This window comes from Elephas maximus, chromosome 23, assembly GCF_024166365.1.
Source record: "Elephas maximus indicus isolate mEleMax1 chromosome 23, mEleMax1 primary haplotype, whole genome shotgun sequence".
NCBI classification, from domain to species: domain Eukaryota; kingdom Metazoa; phylum Chordata; class Mammalia; order Proboscidea; family Elephantidae; genus Elephas; species Elephas maximus.
In genome coordinates, this window is record NC_064841.1 from 4,920,454 (window position 1) to 4,939,282 (window position 18,829).

At 39.3% G+C, this 18,829-nt stretch overlaps 1 protein-coding gene across 8 annotated transcripts in view; it reads left to right on the plus strand.

The window, feature by feature from the left end:
- Positions 1-18,829, plus strand: part of PLCH1 (phospholipase C eta 1) — a 277,526-nt gene that overhangs the window by 194,161 nt on the left and 64,536 nt on the right. For all 8 annotated transcript variants that reach the window (XM_049867197.1, XM_049867198.1, XM_049867196.1 and 5 more), the window contains exons 5-7: positions 2,312-2,441; positions 5,074-5,244; positions 17,546-17,639. In XM_049867197.1, the coding sequence (XP_049723154.1) occupies positions 2,312-2,441; positions 5,074-5,244; positions 17,546-17,639 (395 nt within the window). The remainder of the gene's footprint in view (positions 1-2,311; positions 2,442-5,073; positions 5,245-17,545; positions 17,640-18,829) is intronic.

Genomic DNA, 18,829 nt, shown 5'->3' on the forward strand with positions numbered 1-18,829 from the left:
TAACCAGGTGTCAAGGCGCTGTATGTTGATGTGGGTTTGTGTCTGCAGGATGTACTTGTACTGGGGGCTTGGCTGCCCGGCCTCTTCTCTGGGTGGGCCTTTGAGAGGCTTTGGTAAACAGTTATAGACTAAAAGATGTTTGGAAGAAAATATGGCTGTCATCGCACCTGTTTTAGCGCTTCTTTGAATGCTGGCCATATGGGGTGCAGAGCAGTCTCCATAGAAATGGAGCCACAGAGTGGGGACTGTGGGCCCAGAAAACAGAAAAAAAAAAAAAAAAAAGAAGAGGTCCAGGTACTTATTAGTAATTGGCCCAACTCTTTCACCCTTTCGATTCTTCAGTTATCTTCACCTAGGTCTGGGTTTCCCTTTAACTTCCTAGTTTTATATATATATAAAAATGAGGGAACTTGAAAGAACTGGGCTGGTTATTTTAAAATGTGATAAAGGGAACAAAATGTGAAACAAGCTCTTTACAGTCTCAAAATCACTTCTATTTAATTTTAAAAGGAATAAGACAAACTTGCTGGTTGTTTTTGCATCCTAAAGTATAGTCTCCTACAACCATAATTTGAATCACACAAGAAAGGTAAATGTGCCATGCTACCATTGGGAGCTTTTTTTTTTTTTACCATTGGGAGCTTAGTTAATATTTTGATTTAAAATGAAAATTGCTCGATTCGATGTCACCACCTTGACAAGCAAATATTATCCATTGACCCTCTCCCCTCTGACATACATCCATTCTCCCATTTCTTGGTTTTACGTCTATACCTTTCCTTTCCTTTGGGTCTCTGCTTTCTTTCCATCGTTTTGATTCTTTTTTTCTGCATCGCCCTTCAAACGTTGAAGCTCACTTTGGCTCCCAAGTCCGTAACAATTACTCTGTTCTGTGATCTCACTGGTTAGTAGTCTCCAACAGTGATGGATCATCCAGTTTTGAAATTCCTAAGCTAAAGTTTAGCCAGGTGTTTTCTACTCATCCATTTTATTACCATTTATTCTGCTTTCTCACCAGGTAAAACAAATAAACGCAAGGCTCATCTCACTGAGAGTCTTTTAAAATCTTTGTTCACTCGATGTTGACCCGTTTTATCTAAACTCAGCTTCACGCCTTGTCATCAGTCTCATACCTGTGCTCCATGGCAACGGCTATCGTAGCAGACTTGTTACTTCATTTTACTCCCCATGATGTAGAAGTTTGGGGCTATTAGGTGTAAAAAAAAAAAAAAGGGACCCTCAAAGCTAGTAACAGGAGGAGGAATATAGTACAGAGACAGGCCTTGGGTGTAGGGGAAAGTGTGCTATATACCACATTGCAAGAGCCTGGGTTTGAGACCTGGCTTTCTTACTAAACTTACTAAACTTTAACAGGTTTCTCCCTCTCTTCTAGTTTCATGTCTTTGTCTGATATGATGAGATTGAGTGGGTTGGATGCAGAAGTGAGAATGAGAAAAGAGAATTGAAAAGAGCAGGTCGTTTGGGGTATTGTGAAGGTAAAAGGATGCTAGATGGGTGAAAGGGCATGGAAGGAGAAGGTAAGGTCTAAATGTGGAAAAGTGTGCTTGGACTTTCATTGCACCAGAAAGAGATTCTTCAGAAAGAAAGAAGGAAGGGAGGGGGGAAAAAAAAAGAGAGATTCTTTGACAGAAAGTGTTTGGGAGCTACCATACTGGGCCATTCTTGCTGTCTACATGCCCCATAAATGGAGATTCCAACTGTACAAATGGAACTAATAGGGACGCAAGATTTGTGTTACTATCACAGTAATACAACTGAGAAGACCTGGGCAGGAAATGAGAAGTAAAAAGTCCTAATGTATAATGTCAAATGTTGTTAGGTGCCATCAAAACGATTTTTGTTTTCTTTATGTAGAAAGTCATATAGAACTATTTTAAATTTAAGGAGCCTGCTAATGGAGAAGCAAGTTAAGACAGAATCATCCTACTAGAGTAGAATTAGAGCCGGTAATGTGGTTTTTTCCTTAGTTGAAATAGGTAGTGTGTTCTTGAAACAGTAGGTTTTAAAATTTAATTTGGATAATATTGATAGCACGTTTTGAGTTAAAGAACTCTTGATGTAATCTGGTTTGATTCTGACTTCACAGTGAATGGGAGCGCCTGTATACACACCCGCCCTGTTTCTTTTTGTTGTCACTGTTAATGGCTCACCAAAGCTGTAGGTTACAGGACCTTCTCAAGAGTTTCTTCTCAAGTTCAGGTGTTACTGGTAAATGTTCTTGAGTATATTCCAGGAGGGAGCAGCTTTTATTTTGATGAAAACCCAGCTGTTTTCCTTGACCTTTTTGCACATGGGTGAAGCAAACCTTTGAGGAAGCTGATAAGAATGGCGACGGCTTATTGAATATTGAAGAGATACACCAATTGATGCATAAACTAAACGTCAACCTGCCCCGAAGAAAAGTCAGACAGATGTTTCAGGTGCGTTTTCCAATTGCTTTGGCCTTTACGTAAAATACACATTGGGGAGGTTATTGATGTACTTTGGTATATTAAAGGGCTGTTTTGTTTTGTTGAAAACTAACATCACCTGATCTCTATTGTTTTAGTTTTCTTTGATGAATAGAGGCATTTGCTTCATCAAGGAAAACACTTCATAAACTTAACACACCATCCACAATTTCACTTCCTGAATTGCCTCTTTGTTGTTGCTGTTTTCAGACAGTAATTATAAGCACTTTACCTGACACTTAAATAGTACAGTAAACTTGTTCAAGAATTTAGAGGGGACGATAATATGTCATCTACCTTCTTCCCAGAGCTGTTGCGAGGTTTAGAGTAAAGACTAAGTAACATAAAAAAAGAATAGCACTTGTCTCCAGTGGAGCCCTGGTGGCGCAGTGGTTGAGAGTTACTACTGCTAACCAAAAGGCCAGCGGTTTGAATCCACCAGCAGCTCTTTAGAACCCCCACAGGGCAGTTCTGCTCCATCCTATAGGATTTCTATGAGTTGGAATTGACTCAATGGGAACGGGTTAAGTTCTCAATAGCCCTCAGTTTAGTTTCAAATGAGTCTGATTAAGATTTAGAATCCATGAGGCTTAGAAATGCTAAGCTCTATCGCTTCTACCATTTAGGGAGCCCTTCAGAAATTATAACCAACTGCTTGTTGATGTCAGACAAGATGCTCTTTCTCTGTTGGTGAGTATTTGAGCCCAAATGTACTGGACGCAACCTTATTCTGTGGTGTCCGGCTGGCATTATATTTAGTTCCGAGGCTCAGGTGCAGGAATGGGCTCTGTTAAGTTTGTCTTGGCAGAGACAATGTTAGACTATTTGTAATTAGTAGAATATTAATTACAAAAAGCTGTTCTTTGTAGGTAAGTAATATGCATCTGTAATCCATGTTCTGCAATGATTTTCTATTCTAGGTTACAAGGCCAGTGTTATATTGTACGTGTAAAAACAAGCAGAGAGGGTGGTATTTTATTATGTTCTCTGTTTCACGCCTCATTTGTTTCCTAACCACTGGCTCTTAGAGGGGGTAAAGGCAGGAGCAACATGGGGCATGAGTTGTGACAACAGATGGGACCTGGAGTCTTGCTCGGTTCTGTGACCCCTTAAGGTGGTCCTGCCCTTGGGCCACTCATGGTTGGAGATTGTTTACGTTGTGGGCAACTTGATGCCATTGCACTGGAGGGCAACAGAAGGAAAGGATAAAGAGAAAGGAATGCGATGTGCCATAAAGGGGGCCCAGGGACGGAGTGAGAGACTTTGGCGGGGAAATGAGTTATCACAAACAGAGTGACCCCCCCACCCCGCCCCGCCCCGGTCATCTCACTTTTGTCCTCTGGTAAGCCCCAGCTCAGGGTCTCTTCCTTTTCATGGGAGGTGTTTACAGCATGGGGGGGCGGGGAGGGGAAGTTCCTAATTTAATAAAAGAGGCCAAGCTCAAGAGGAGGGCCAAGTCTATATCTATAAGAATGATAGTCCTTTTTAGAAGTAAGCTGTTGGATTATTTTTACTTTCTTTTATAGTTTTTTCCCCTCCAGACATCTGTTTATCTCCAAACTATCCAGTACTTACAGGGTAAAGAAGGAAATGTTTATGTTAAATGTCTTCAAAGTAAATGCTTTAGACAAGTTTGAGGACAGTAAGAGTCTCTTTTATGACCTTAGGTATAAAAATGTGTCAAGCCTGAAGTGACTAGGGAAGCAAGCAGTTGTGCCTGCTGTGTGAAGAAATTTTCCAATGTGGGCCTTGCGTCTAGAAGGTTCTGTAAATGCTCAGAGTGGGAGTGATAAAGACCCAAGACCTGAGCTCTATTTCAGGAACGTTCTCCTCTTAACTGTACTGTTGCTAGACGTTAAAGCCTTCCAAGTGTTTATTTTCTTTGGTGCAATGCAAGATTCATTTTTTTTTTAAAGTATTCTTTTGAGGTATACATAGCCTCTTTTGAAGTCTTTAGATGCTATCTCTTAAACCTTAGAGTTTTACTCTTCTTGGTTAGGCATTTACAAGGAAGTTCTGAGAAATGTTTTGTCTCTATCAAGATTTAGATATTTTGAACAAAGTCGTGGCAGAAACATGACCATTATATCCAGTTCTTTAGAATGTAAAGCATGTCCAACCAAGAGCCTCACATGACAAAAATGTTCGTGCTCTTTAGACCAATTTATCTCTACCTTTGAAGTGGCAGAAGACAATGCCAATCAGCCTGACGTAGAAACTGTGTATGGCTTAAATATTGGTCAAACAATATGCTGATAGCTGACCCAAAGCTAAAAAAAGACAGGATTTTCAAAGCTTTGTTTGAAATGATGTAACAGTTGCCTATTATATTTTCTACTTAAAAATGTTATTTCCAAATGCATAGCTTACTTTGCTGACTTGCTGAAAGTGGCTTGCATGATGTTTCTTCTAATTTGTTGAAATTCCTTTGCAGCCTAACAGGCAGTTTTTGTAATGTTCCATGTGTACTTAAGGACAGTCTGTATTCACTATTTGTGAAACATGTACTAGCCTTCTTATAGTCCATTATTATCTCCCAGTACTGACCCCCCCCCCCCGTCAGACTCTTACACTGTCTTGTTTTTTTCTATGCCTCTTTCAGGAAGCTGATACGGATGAGAATCAAGGAACTCTGACATTTGAAGAGTTTTGTGTTTTTTACAAAATGATGTCATTGAGACGGGATCTTTATTTGTTGCTCTTGAGCTACAGTGACAAGAAAGATCACCTAACTGTGGAAGAACTGGCTCAGTTTTTGAAGGTGGAGCAAAAGGTATCATCAGAGTCCTGAATTTCTATTCACTTAGAAACTCCTGGGAAAGACACAGAAGTTTTTCCTGGAGTAGGCTGTAGTTAACACTTTAAGACAGGAAATACGTCTCACAATTCCACAAAAAATCTCATCCCTGAGTCCTTTAAAACATGTTCCTGGAAGTTTTTAAGGAGAAATGATAAATTGAACACTAGCTTATATAATTTTCTTACCTTAAATATATTGATTGTAGATATGCATATATTTCCCCAGATAAATGCATGTTAACTCATATTCTTTATTTTAAGTACCATGGTAATTCTTTTTACTAATAATATAAAAAAAAAAAATAGCTAGGTATTTATTAATTCAACTACTGTATAATTCTTAACTGGCAATATAGTAGGTCATTGATAATTCTAAGAGGAAACTGTCATTTTATGAGATGAGAAGACTAAGTAAATGAAGTGCTGATGAGCACAGTGAACCCCTGAACTATATTTAGAATAAGACCTTTACATTTTAATATCACGGAGATTGAATTATGGTTAACGAAGCTAGTCTTATTATCATTGCTTTTTTAAAAAAATTGCCTCAGATTCTTTTCATTCCTCTCTAAAGTAGAGAATAAATGAAAATCTTGCTAAAAAGTGTTAACCTTTCATATTAGACATTTTCGAAGGGGGCGGGAAGGCTCTTGGTTTTGTTGTAGTCAGCGATGTTTTCTTTTCATTTTCTGTAGGTTTATGGGCTCGTAGTTTTAATATAAAGAGCTATTTACCCTCTTTATCCATTTTAAATACTAGGCATTTAACCGTGTCAAAATCATAAAAAAATATTGAATATTTGAATTTCATGGTACAATAATTCATAGAAAGAATTCTTTCTACAATGCCCACAAAAATAATTGTGTACTTACTTCTTTATGCTTATTTTAATCACAGCTTTTACTGAGATATAATTCACATACCCTACATTCTATCCTTTGCAAGTGTACGATTCAGTGTTTAGTATATTAACAGAATTACACAATCATCAAAAACCAAAACCAAACCCGTTGACATTGAGTCGATTCTGACTCGTAGCGACCACTATAAAAAGACCACTTATAGGACAGAGTAAAACTGTCTCATAGGGTTTCCAAGGAGCGGTTGGTGGATTTGAACTGGCGACCTTTTGGTTAGCGGCCAAGCTCTTAACCGCTGCACCATCAGGGCTCCATACAACCATCTACCTAATTTCAGAAGATTTCCATCACCCCAAAAAGAAACTTGCTAACCATTAGCAGTCACTCTCTTTCCCTTCGTCTTCCCAGTCGCCACAACTACAAATCTACTTCCTGTCTCTATGGATTTGTTTGTTCTGGATATTTTCAATGAATTGAATCATGTAACATATGGCCCTTTGTAATGGGCTTCTCTTACTTAGCATAATTTTTTCAAGATCGGTCCATGTTGTGTGCATCAGTACTTAATTCCTTTTTATTGCCAAATGATATTCCATTCTGTTATAAACATTTCTTTATCCATTCATCAGCTGATGCACATTTGGGTTGTTTCCAGTTTTTGGCTATTCTGAAGAATGCTGCTATGAGCCTTCATCTGCACATTTTTTGTGGACATATGTTTTTCTCTTGGGTAGATACCCAGATGGAATTGCTGGTCATATGGTTTGAGCACATCGTATAATCTGGGTCTAAATATCAAAAGGACTTCATGTGAACCAGAATGAACTTCTATATTAGAGCCTCGATGAATAGAGCTAAGGTCAATATTTTGATAATCAGGGGAAATAAATTCTTACTAACAGTAATGAAGCACACCTGACCAGGGATGGATTGATGACTTTGGCAATTGTAAGTTTCTCTCCTTGGAGGCAACGACAGGGGTGGGGAATGTTATTAAGGAGGTTGAATCATGGGTGACAAGATGCCGTGGTGGCACAGTGGCTAAGTGCCCCACTGCTAACCGAAAGGTTGGCGGTTCAAACCCACCAGCCTCTTTGTGGGAAAAAGACATGGCAGTCTGCTTGGAGACCCTATGGAGCAGTTCTACTCTGTCGTACAAGGTTGCTATGAGTCGGAATCGACTAAATGGCGAGAGGTTTGGTTTGGTTTCTTGGAATCATGGGTGGATGCTTGAATTAGTGAGATTTCAGACTGACTTACTCCCTTGTATGAACACATACTATTTCCCAGGCATTGTGCTAAGTTTTGGGAATAGACAAAACCTACCCTCAGATAGCTCACAATAAAGATATATATATATATGTTGATATTTTATAAATTTGAGTCAATGATATAATGGAAGAGAATGCTAAGAAGTGAAATTACACAGTTTTAAAGCTTACCTGGGCTTTGCCTTTTTGAGGCAGAATAAAAATAATTATAATCATTGTTCTGGTGCTATTTCTTCTGGATCTCTTCTGTTTTTTTTTTTTTAAGAAAAATACCTTTGTTTAGATGGCAAACATTAGCAAAACATTGTTATTATTAATTAATGTACATGTAATCATGCTCATTTAGTTTTAGCCCCAATTTTAATTAAATTGAGATTTTGAAGTGACTTTCCATTTGGAAGTCATTCAGTTTTTTCACTTTCTTTAATTTTGCTCCCCTTTAACCTAGAAAATTACCCATTTTACTGGAGATACCCTAAAGCCTTCTTGACAATTATGATCTGAACTAGTAGGACCTGCAGATTTTTAAGTGGAGAGAAGGCCCACTGATTTAAAATCTACCTGGATTGAGATGGATAAACATTTTCATAGCATTTAAATGTGATTTTTAATTTTTTTCTCTCATGTAGATTAATTTGATGATCACATTCTGCCACCTTTTACTTTATCAAAAATGAAAAAAAAAAAAAAAGTAGAATGTATTTGTTAAACCCAAATCCATACAAGTATTTCTTCCTCTGAACTATTTACTTACTACTGAGCTTCAGAACCAAGATGTTTTTATGGTTTTTGAAAAATATCACCAGAACGCTATCCAAAGGTTTCTGTTAGGTTATAATTAAGAAACCAGTGAAAGAATGTTAGTTATAATTCAATAAATTATTTTTGGTGCTAATATGATAGGTACGGAATGAAAGCTTAGTTTTTTGTTTGTTTGTTTTTTTTAGCATTTTTTGGATGGCAGTAATGAATATTTTTCTATATGTTTATTTTTATTGTATTTCTTGAACTTTGAAAATTCCTGTAAAACATAGAAAAGTTGGCCGTATGCATTCTGTCCTGTTTTTCTATTGTTTTTATTGTGTGTGTGTGTGTGTGTGTGTGTGTGTGTGACTGAAGGGAGAGACAGACTGGCAAAGAAGTAGCAGAGACAGACAGACTGATGTCCACTGACCAACTCCATGTAGAGATCTACTTTGTTCCAGTGCTATTGAAGACGTAAGCACGGGCACCACCCTGCTTGCTCTTACTTGAGATAGGGGATATCAAAGTAGGAACTAGTCAATTCTTTTCTTGATGTCTCTTTCAAAGCAAAATCCCCAAAGTTTAATGCATTGAACGTCCCATATTCTGATAATGGGTTTCCTTTGTTTTCTTCATCAACCGTACTAATGAGCTCTTCCCAAGCAGGCTGACATTTCATTTGGCGCTAATGGATTTTTTATTATTATTAGACCAGGTGGTAGAATGGGATTGAGAAGACCTAGACACACAGCCTTGCCTACTCTGTGACTTTGATCACTACTCTTTAGCCTTTCACCCTTAACTTTGTGAGTTATATAATGCTTTTGGTAGTAATAGTCCTCTGGGAAAACTGGTGTGAGGATTCAGTGAGACGGGGATGTAAATCCACTTATGCATTGCCTGGCAGAATAGCTGCTCAGTAAATGGCGATATTGACTTAATAGCACAGATCTGGCCATTTCCGGGGAGTTACATTAAATTGCATGTGGGCAAGTATCCATACACACACTTTGCTGTAAAATTCTATAATATAAACCCATTGCCATCAAGTCGATTCCGACTCAAAGTGACCCTATAAGAAGAGTAGAAGTACCCCGTAGGATTTCCAAGGCTGTAAGTCTTTACAGAAGCCGACTGCCACATCTTTCTGCCACAGAGTAGCTGGTTGGTTCAAACTGCCCACCTTTGGGTTAGTAGCTGAATGCTTAACCATTGTGCCAACATGGCTCCTGGTAAATTTCTAACCTACCTCTTGGTAATATTTTACTTTACCGTATTACCACAATCACATACATTTTGGTAATGAAAGATTTGGCTTTTGTGAACTTTTTTATTGGTTAAGAATTAAGTCAAATAAAAAACCAAACCCATTGCCATCAAGTCAATTCCAACTCAATGACGTATAGGACAGAGTAGAACTGCCCCGTGGTGTTTCCAAGGAACAACTGGTGGGTTTGAGCTGCTAACCTTTTGCTTAGCAGCCGAGCTCTTAACCACTGTGCCACCAGGGCTCCTAAGTCAAATAGTGCCAGCAGACTGTTTTAGCAGAATCAGTTATGTCAATTAGTTTGATAATTTGGCAAACGCAGAGATTCTTTGCTAAAACAGTGAGCTATAAAACAGAACATGGGAATGGAAAACTTTTTTTTTTTTTTTTTACAAAAAACTTGTCACTTCTACTCCTCAATTTCCTGCTCTTATAATTGTTCTCTATTCTCACCTGGAAAACTCTTCATGGTGAGGTGGGAGGAGCATTGACCAGGAGCCCAGAAGACTGGGTTGGATGATCGTGGGCAGGTCAACCGTTTATGTTTCTGCACCTTGGTTTCCTGATCTGTGTGGAGTGAGGACGGCACCTACCTCTCTTATCTCACAGTGTCCAGTCGAGGACTGACGAGTGACGACCATGAAAGCCCTCTGACAGCTACTCAGAAGTGCAGCAGTGTGAGGAGTTACAATTATAATGTTGGAAGCTCTACTGACTTCAAATTGATTTGGACTGGTGAAATTAGCCCAAATCTTTTGAAAAGCAATAGTAGATGTCGCTTGCTAAAGGATTTCTGCCTTTTCTTTCTTTCTTTTGTGATGTTGCCATTCTGCCAGTCAATTTTAGCCGGGAAGGACAGCAGCCAGTGTTCTGTGCCATCTGTGCCAAGATGATTACTTGAATCATTTTAGTTTCCTAAATTAGCTTGAAGCTACACATGGGCCTGACCTGAAAGAAATTTACTTTAAAAGTTATCCTACAAGAGGCAGGAACCATAAAGGAAAATATTCATGTAGTGAAACTTTAGATGTGGTCCAGCATGTTAAACACCATAATATCGAAGTCGAGCAAAAACTGGGACACTATTTGCAACATACAAAAGAGAGAAATGGTAAATTTCCTTAATATGGAAAGTGCTCTCATAAGCCAGTGAGAAAAAGAAAAAAAAGAATACCCTAGTATAAAAATACGTAAAACATTTGAAAAAAAATTTACACAAAGCGAAACCTATAAAAAATATTCACCCTTCATTAGCAATTAAAAAACATAAAACCAAGAGACCAGTTTTCACCCATTGAATTAGTAAAGTTAAAAAAAAAAATGCCACCAAATGTGTCCATGTTTTATATTTTCAGTGAAGTTGTGGATTGATATAATCTTTCTGTAACCCAGTAGGGCAACTTTATACCTAACAAAAACATTATTATTTATAAAACTTTAACCAAGCAATTTCTCTTCTCATAATTCATCCTAAGGACATAATTAAGTAGGTACAGAAAAAAAAAAGTTATCAAGCTGTACATTTCAGCTTTAAAATAGGGGAAATTTGGACACACCTGGATATATAGCAAGAGAGTCATTAGTCAAGAGTTCTGTGGTATTTTAAGCTTTAAAATGGAATTTTCACAATGGGACTATTCTGAGGGGATTTCACAGTCCATATAGAAGTAATTCATTAGTTTCTGATGGCATAAGATTGCTGTAGATGCCAGAGTATTCAACTTTTACAGGTTTAATTGGTTGTGAAATGAAGTATCACATGTGCTGTCAAGGGTTAGGTGAAATCAAATATTGGCCCGCGGGTCAGATTTTTTTTTTTCACTGACACTCTGTGAAAATTGAATTTATACCTTTGACAGGTCCAATTGCTGTCCAATTAGGACTTTCGTCCTTAAGATATGGATGTGATAAAGCGTTAATTCTCGTGAAGAGGCTCCAGTTAATCAGGAAGCCAGCTGGCCTCGGTTTCTCTTTCCTCACTTCCTTGCATCCACAGATAAAGGTCATAGACATCACTAGCCTGTGCTTTCAAAGTACTAGATTTGTTTGGGATTTTTTCCTTTCATTTTTTCCCCCTTCTGTTTGCCATACAACCACCTCCTTCTCCTTCAGAGTTCCTGTCCGTTTCTTGATACCGGGGGCTGAGTGTTGTTTGAGCTCAGCCCTTTGCAGAGCTGTGGTTCAGGAGTGATGATTTTTCCCCCATCCTTCTTGACAGCTCTTCTTAACAATCTCTACCCTTCTTTTGAAGAGCCCTGAGTGTCGGAATCGACTCGATGTCAGTGGGTTGGGTTGGAGTGGCGCAAACAGTTGAGCTCTTGACTCCTAGCTGAAGGTTGGTGGTTGGAACTCTGCACACATGGGGTCACCATGAGTCGGAATCAGCTCCATGGCAGCTATCCACCACCACCCTCCTTGTTTCCTTTTGTTTCTTATGGAATGGGGAAGGAGGAAGAAAAGGCACGGATGTTGAAGCACCGTATTAGTCTGAAAAACCTACTGGCTATTAACAAAGAGCAAAGGTTATCTTCATACCAAAAAAACCAAACCCATTGCCATCGAGTTGAGTCCATCCTATAGAACAGAGTAGAACTGCCCCATAGGGTTTCCAAGGAGCGACTGGTGGCTTTGAACTGCCGACCTTTTGGTCAGCTGCAGAGCTTTTGACCACTGTGCCATCAGGACTCCTTGTAAATGTTAATCACATGTGAATACCTTCACAGCAACATCTAGACTAGCATTTGACCAAACAACTGGGTACCATAGTCCAGAAATGTCGACACGTAAGATTAACCATCACGGGAGGTTAATTTAAAGAGAACAGGAGATGGGAGAAGGGGAGTTGATTGACTTTTGTATTTCAATTCTCATTGTTATGGGATTTCACCTTATTAAAAGTCAATACTTAATGCCTGAATTTTGGTAGAAAGTGGATATTTTCCCCCTATTAATTCTTACAAAAAAAAAAAAAAATTCTTACAAGGTACCCATAAATTCATGACCTTCCTGGAATGGCTACTGAGATTTTCATCAATTCAATGAATATTTTTCAAATAGGATGCTTTTCGTTAATATGTTTTGTTTGTATCTTGAGCTAGAGATTTGTTTTCCCTTTACTTGTTCTTAGCTCCATCCCAGGATGACAGCGTTTTGTTTAGATCTGTGGGCTCCTGGTAGAATACCTGAGTCCCGGTCAATTTCCCTGCATCTCTGAACCAACAGCCTAGTAAAGTGACTAGTTGCAGTGTGAACTCAGTTTTCCCGTGGCACATAAATTTTTTATCAATTTCATTTCATGAGCAGTTATTTATGTTTCAGATTGCTAGTGGTAAACCTTCAAGGCTAGAGCAGATTATGACTGCTGAAAGCCTGCCGGTTTCAGTACAGTTCCTTGCAGTGTGTTTTCATGTATTCATGGTGTCTGCAGGTGGTGTCTGGTAATGGTGGATCTCTGATGGGAGTAAGATGGTAAAATTTACCCAAAGGATACATCAGTCATTATGCAACTCATTTGGAAAAAAGAAACAACGATGTGCATTCTTTAAAATTGGTTAAAAAAAACCCCAAACTCCTATAGCAGATCTGCTTTCCCCCACAACAAATTTAAATGCAATTAAATAAACTGTTTAGAAGTTAGATTTCTCTAAAACATAGGAATCGAGCTTGAGAGATGATGGAATCTTTGAGAAGTGGAATTGAAATATGAAATATGGGCTCAGAAGGGTTAGCTTCCTCTATCCTTATTCGTTAGTATTTTTTAAATGTCAGTTAGATTGTGGGGCTGAATGGATTTTGGATCAAAATATCACCTGCATTATGTTGGTATTTAATTAAAGAAATTATTCCTGAAGAATTTTACTTTTCCCGGTGACACTAAGTATGAAGCGTCCGTATACCAATCAAAATCAAATCCTTTGCTGTTGAGTTGATTCCAACTCATAGTGACCCTGTAGGACAGAGTAGAACTGCCCCATAGGGCTTCCAAGGAGTCGCTAGTAGATTTGAACTGTCGACTTTTTGGTTAGGAGGTGAGCTCTTAACCACTGCACCACCAGGGAGGGGTCCCAATGTTCCCATAGCAACCTTGAAAGTGGCTCAATAATATTAGCATACATTGCCTTTCTGGTGCCACATGTTGTTCTTATGGATATTGATTTATTTAATCCTCACTAAAAAAAAAAAAAAAAAAAATTTTTTTTTTTTACTACCCTGTAAAGTAACCACAGAGAGGTTAAGTGACTCGTTTAAGATCACACTATTTATAATGCGAGCTGGAATTTGAACACAAGCAGCCTAGCTCTGGAGTTCAATGTTATGCTAGTTGCCCTATCTAGCTTTTCATTTTTGTTTTCCCTTTGTGTGGAATCCCTGGGTGTTACAAATGTTGGAATGCATTTGGCTACTAACAGAGCAGTTGATGATTTGAATTCATCCAGGGATACTTTGGAAGAAAGGCCTGGAAATCTACTTCCCAAAAGTCAGCCATTGGAAACTCTTTGGAACACAGTTCTATTCTGATACACACTGGGTCTCCGTGAGTTGCAGTCAACTGGACGGTAACTGGTTTTTTAACCTCCGTGCTCTTGAATGGATGAGGAATTGAATGAGATAAACTGCTGTACTCAGCAGTGCAGAGAGCTGAGCAGGGAATAGACTGTGCCGTGACATGCTGGGTTCCGAAAAGCTAAACTGAAGCAACGTGTGATGGAGAATTCTGACAATCACAGGGACGTTTTTCATATTGGGGGTGTGTACAATGGTGTGAGTAGTAGTGTCAGAGCCTGTCTAACTTTGGGGTGCAGGGGGAATAATGAGAATCAAGATCAGCCCAAAGCTGATTCCTATGAGGTGGTCAGACTTGGGTCAACTCTCCAAACTTTTTACCAATTCTGACACCAGCCATTCCTCCCATGGCACCCTCTACTTCTCTGCTGGGTTTGATAATCTGTTGCAATGTCCACACAGAACTCACAAACTGTACTTACAGTTAAGTGGTTTATTAAGGAAGTAACAGGGTACAACTCAGGAGCAGGGTCAGGAAGCATGCAGGCAAAGACTGGAAGACTCCCCTGAAAAGGAGAGCACATCCCTCCCTTCTTTGTACAGGACAGCTCTCTCAGCTCCTCTTGGCAGTGCAAACAATCATCTCGCTTTCACAAACACCCCTCTAGGCTGCACAGGCATCCTCTAAGCCCTCTAAGTACAGGTTCCTCTTGGCCCCCTAAGGAGAGGCTCCCCTTGGCCCACTGAGGACAGACTCCTCTTGGCCCCCACAGGACAGGCTTCTCTAAGCCCCCTCAGGACAGGCTCCTCTTGGACCCGCCATCTGTGTCCACCGACTCTGCTGTAGGACCCCTTCTGGGTCTGTCGCTATCTTCAGTGTCATAGCCTTTGACCCATGTTACAGCTCTTTTAGGAGGTTCCTTGCCTCTTCTCGCTGTGCATCTTCTTTATTTCTTCTTCTTCTGTCTGCTTCCTGTCTGAAAAACCTCTGTGGAGTTAGCTGCATATATCCACAAACTGCTTGTCAATTTCAAGGAATGCCTCCTCCCCCACAGCTGGCCAATCCCGTGTCCTGGTAGGCCTCAGGCATGTCATTTGCATAGTAGGGTAGTAACTTCATTTGCATAGCCTATAGTCACCTCATTTGCATACCATATAGACCAATGCCTGAAAGGGGCACACTAGTCACAGGACAGGCTGCAGCCCAGGGCCAGACAAAAAAGTATCAAACCACAAATTGTTTATAGCTTATCCAGTAAATGCCAATCAACTTGGACAAAATAACAGACCTTCTGGTGTACGAAACTAGGGCAAAGGTAACTCCTCAGGGGTTGGGGCAAAATCTCTCAAGCTGTTTTTCTAAAGAACAAAAGCAAAAGGCCCATAAAGGAACTTGTTTCACCTCAGGGTGCCAAGGCTGCTGTGGACGTGGATGGCCTTGGTTTGGTTTCCAGGGGGTTGACTGTGTCTCTGAATGCGGAGAACTGAGATCACGGAGCTTGGATCTTTATTATTTGCTTATGATTTCCGCCAGGTTAGACATTGGAGTTGCTTAGAGCATAGTTTTTAGAATAAGATATTTTAAATCCTTGCTGTGTTGTGATGTCATTGATGACAGACATCCCCATTGTTCACTACTCAGTGTGTTTCTTTGACACTGTTTTTGCTTCTTTATTTTGATCTTGACTTTAGAGTATCCCTGGGTCTGGAATAACTGCTGGTCTAGAAGTAATTTGACAAGGTAAAAGGCCTAGAAATATATAGCCAACTGTGCAAAATTACATTTTTACTTCTACATTGGTGATTTCTACTTCTAGTGCTTCAGAATATTTTGAGGAAATTGATGAAAGTCTCAAAATGAAATTAATTTTATTTTTAAATTATCAATTAGCGCTTCTAAGATTTATGAGAATCAATGAACAGTTAGCAGTAGCTCCACACAAATGGAAATGACCCGTTAGGGCCTGCCCCTGCCATGTCAGTGTGCGTAATAGAAGCAATATAGAAGCTATGACATGGGGCTGCAGTTGTTCCCTTTCCCTTTTACAGGATAGAGTTCTTTGTTGTCTGGTTTTTGGGTGATTTCTACAATATCACATGTAGCTAGGCCTTGGTGTATTCTTTTATGGATTTTTGTTTTAGAAAAATATTGTGGTATCATTTATAAGTTTGTCAGTGGTGGTATTCTTATCTTTATGTAGCTGGTTCTTAAAAAATGTTGAATGGGTATTTATCAACAAATACGACCTCATTCCACTGTACTGTTATAAAATTTGGATTCTTCCATACTGTGTCTGAATTTCTTTTACACCTTCTATATTGGGTACCCTGTGCATTCCACCAGGTGTTCTCGCTGGGAATATGGAGATGAATGTTTCTCCACGTAGATCATGGGTCACCTAAAATACTTATTGAATATGCGGCTCTCATTGGAAACCCTGGTGGGGTGGTGGTTAAGTGCTACGGCTGCTAACCAAGAGGTCGGCAGTTCGAATCCGCCAGGCGCTCCTTGGAAACCCTATGGGGCAGTTCTACTCTGTCCTATAGGGTCGCTATGAGTTGGAATTGACAGCAGTGGATATTGGCATTTAACTTTAATTTTAGAAAGTCCTGTGTGAATTTCTCTACTTATATGTGAGTGAACATGTGATACATGTCCGTGACACATATCAGTTCAACAGAGTATGATGCTAGGCACCAAATCAGAAGTGGATCTGAGAATTTATGGCTAGCAGAAGTGACTAGACGTAAGACTAGAAGTGACTAGACATAACTATGACATGAAGTTGAACACAGTCAGTATCATGGCGGACTGCTCTTGGTGATTCAGTGGAGGGGTCTAGAGACATGTACACAAACAGGTGAATTTATCTAGACATATCCTGTTGTAACAGGAAATTTTCTTTTTAAATATATTTATGATCAACAGACTTCAGCATTTGGATAGGAAACATTAATTTTGCATATAGCTACTAGCTATATAGCAAGTGGTTTTCTTGGCAATGGATTTTTTTTGATGATTGATTTTATTAATTTTATTGCTTTATGGAGAACATTTATCTAGTAGCTGAAGGGCTGTTTTCACTGATTAAATATGAAAGGTGCATAGGAAAACCGAGATCACGATCATTTTCGGAAGATAAAATACCTGTAAATAGTTATCTCATACACTGTGCGTTTGACCACTTAGCGGGGGTATCAAGAGTCTTCCAAAATCAGTGCATGTCTTTTTAGTGTTGAATGCTAAAAAAATGACACACATATCTCATGACAAAGCAGGACATAAGACCCCATTTCAGGAGAGTATTCATTATAATTATATTTCTTTCACAGACAAATATGTACAATTGTATGCGTTACTCAGATGCATTTTTGGATGTATCCTAAGGAGGAGAAATTCAGACCTCCTCTAGTCCAGTTGATGCAGGGAATTGCTATGAAGCAAGGAGAGGTTATGCCCGCAGTTAGAGGTAAAGCTAGCTCTCACTTTGATGCCCGGATTCAGGAATCTTTCCGTAACACCGCACCATGCTGTCTTTAAAACAAGGAAAAGTGTGCCGAAAATAAAATCAGTGAAATGATTGGCTAATAGAAACACTGGGTGCTGTACTAATGTTCTGTTTTTTTTAGATGAATAATGTGACCGCAGACCACTGTCTTGACATCATAAAGAAGTTTGAAGTTTCAGAAGAAAATAAGGCAAAAAATGTTCTTGGCATAGAAGGTAAAATATTAATATTCTTAATTTCTCAATTCAGTTCTACCAAGTTAAGTTCCAGCAGAATTTTTATGTATACAAATCAGGAGATATCCATGGAATTACAGATCATTCAAATAAAACTCACAACATACACACACACACACACGTTTTCCTACAAAGCAGGGGCCATGACATCACTTCCTCCTTTGCAGTAACCGGGAGCGTTTTCATCTCCAACCAGGACAACCTGGTGCCGCTATGTATGAGGGATGCCACAAAATATTTGGACTTTTCTCAAATGCCTGCTTCTTGGAAATAGCCTCATCCTGTTAGTTTCATGGAGGGAAATTCAGTTCTAAAATAAGTGACTTGAGAAACTGTTTTCTTGAAAATTGTTCTTGAGTGCTGTAGAGTTGATATTTGACTAATAAGGACTCCATGTGACAGTAGAACTGCCCCACAGGGTTTCCTAGGCTGTAATCTTTACAGAGGAGCCCTGGAGGCACAGTGGTTAAGTGCTCGGCTGCTATCTGAAAGGTCAGGGGTTCGAACCCACGAGCTGTTCCATGGCAGAAAGGTGGTGGAGTCTATTTCTATGAAGATTTACAGCCTTGGAAAGCCTATGGGGCAGTTCTGCTCTGTCCTGTAGGGCCACTGGGAGTGGGAATTGACTTGACGGCAACGGATTTGGTTTTTTTTTTGGTTAACCTTTATAGAAGCAGATCACAAGGTTTTTCTCCTGGGGAGCGGCTGGGTGGGTTCAAACTGCCAGCCTTTCAGTTAACATATGAACACCTAACCATTGCACCACCAGGGCTCCTTGACTTGAAAGTGAATGTGTTTTTCTAAAAATTTTAGCAACTGACTTCTCATAGCTGGTAGTGTTTGAGAGGTTTTTGGGATACAATGCTCATTTAATACAACCACATCATTTTATAGTTGAGGAAAATGAGGCTCAAAGAAATTAAGTCATTTACCCATACTCACAGACACATCATCTAGCCCCTAGGATCTTATATGTAAATAACATGGTGTGAATATAGTTAAATATGTATTTATCAGTTATGTATGTTTAAAACATGTAGGGAAATAACTTTGCAGGTTGCCACTCAAGATGAGAACCTCCCAGTCAGAACAGGTCATCTTAATGAAGGACTCCTGCAGAACTCAGCTTTCCAAAGGGCATCTGAACCCATTGTTTATCTTACCATTTT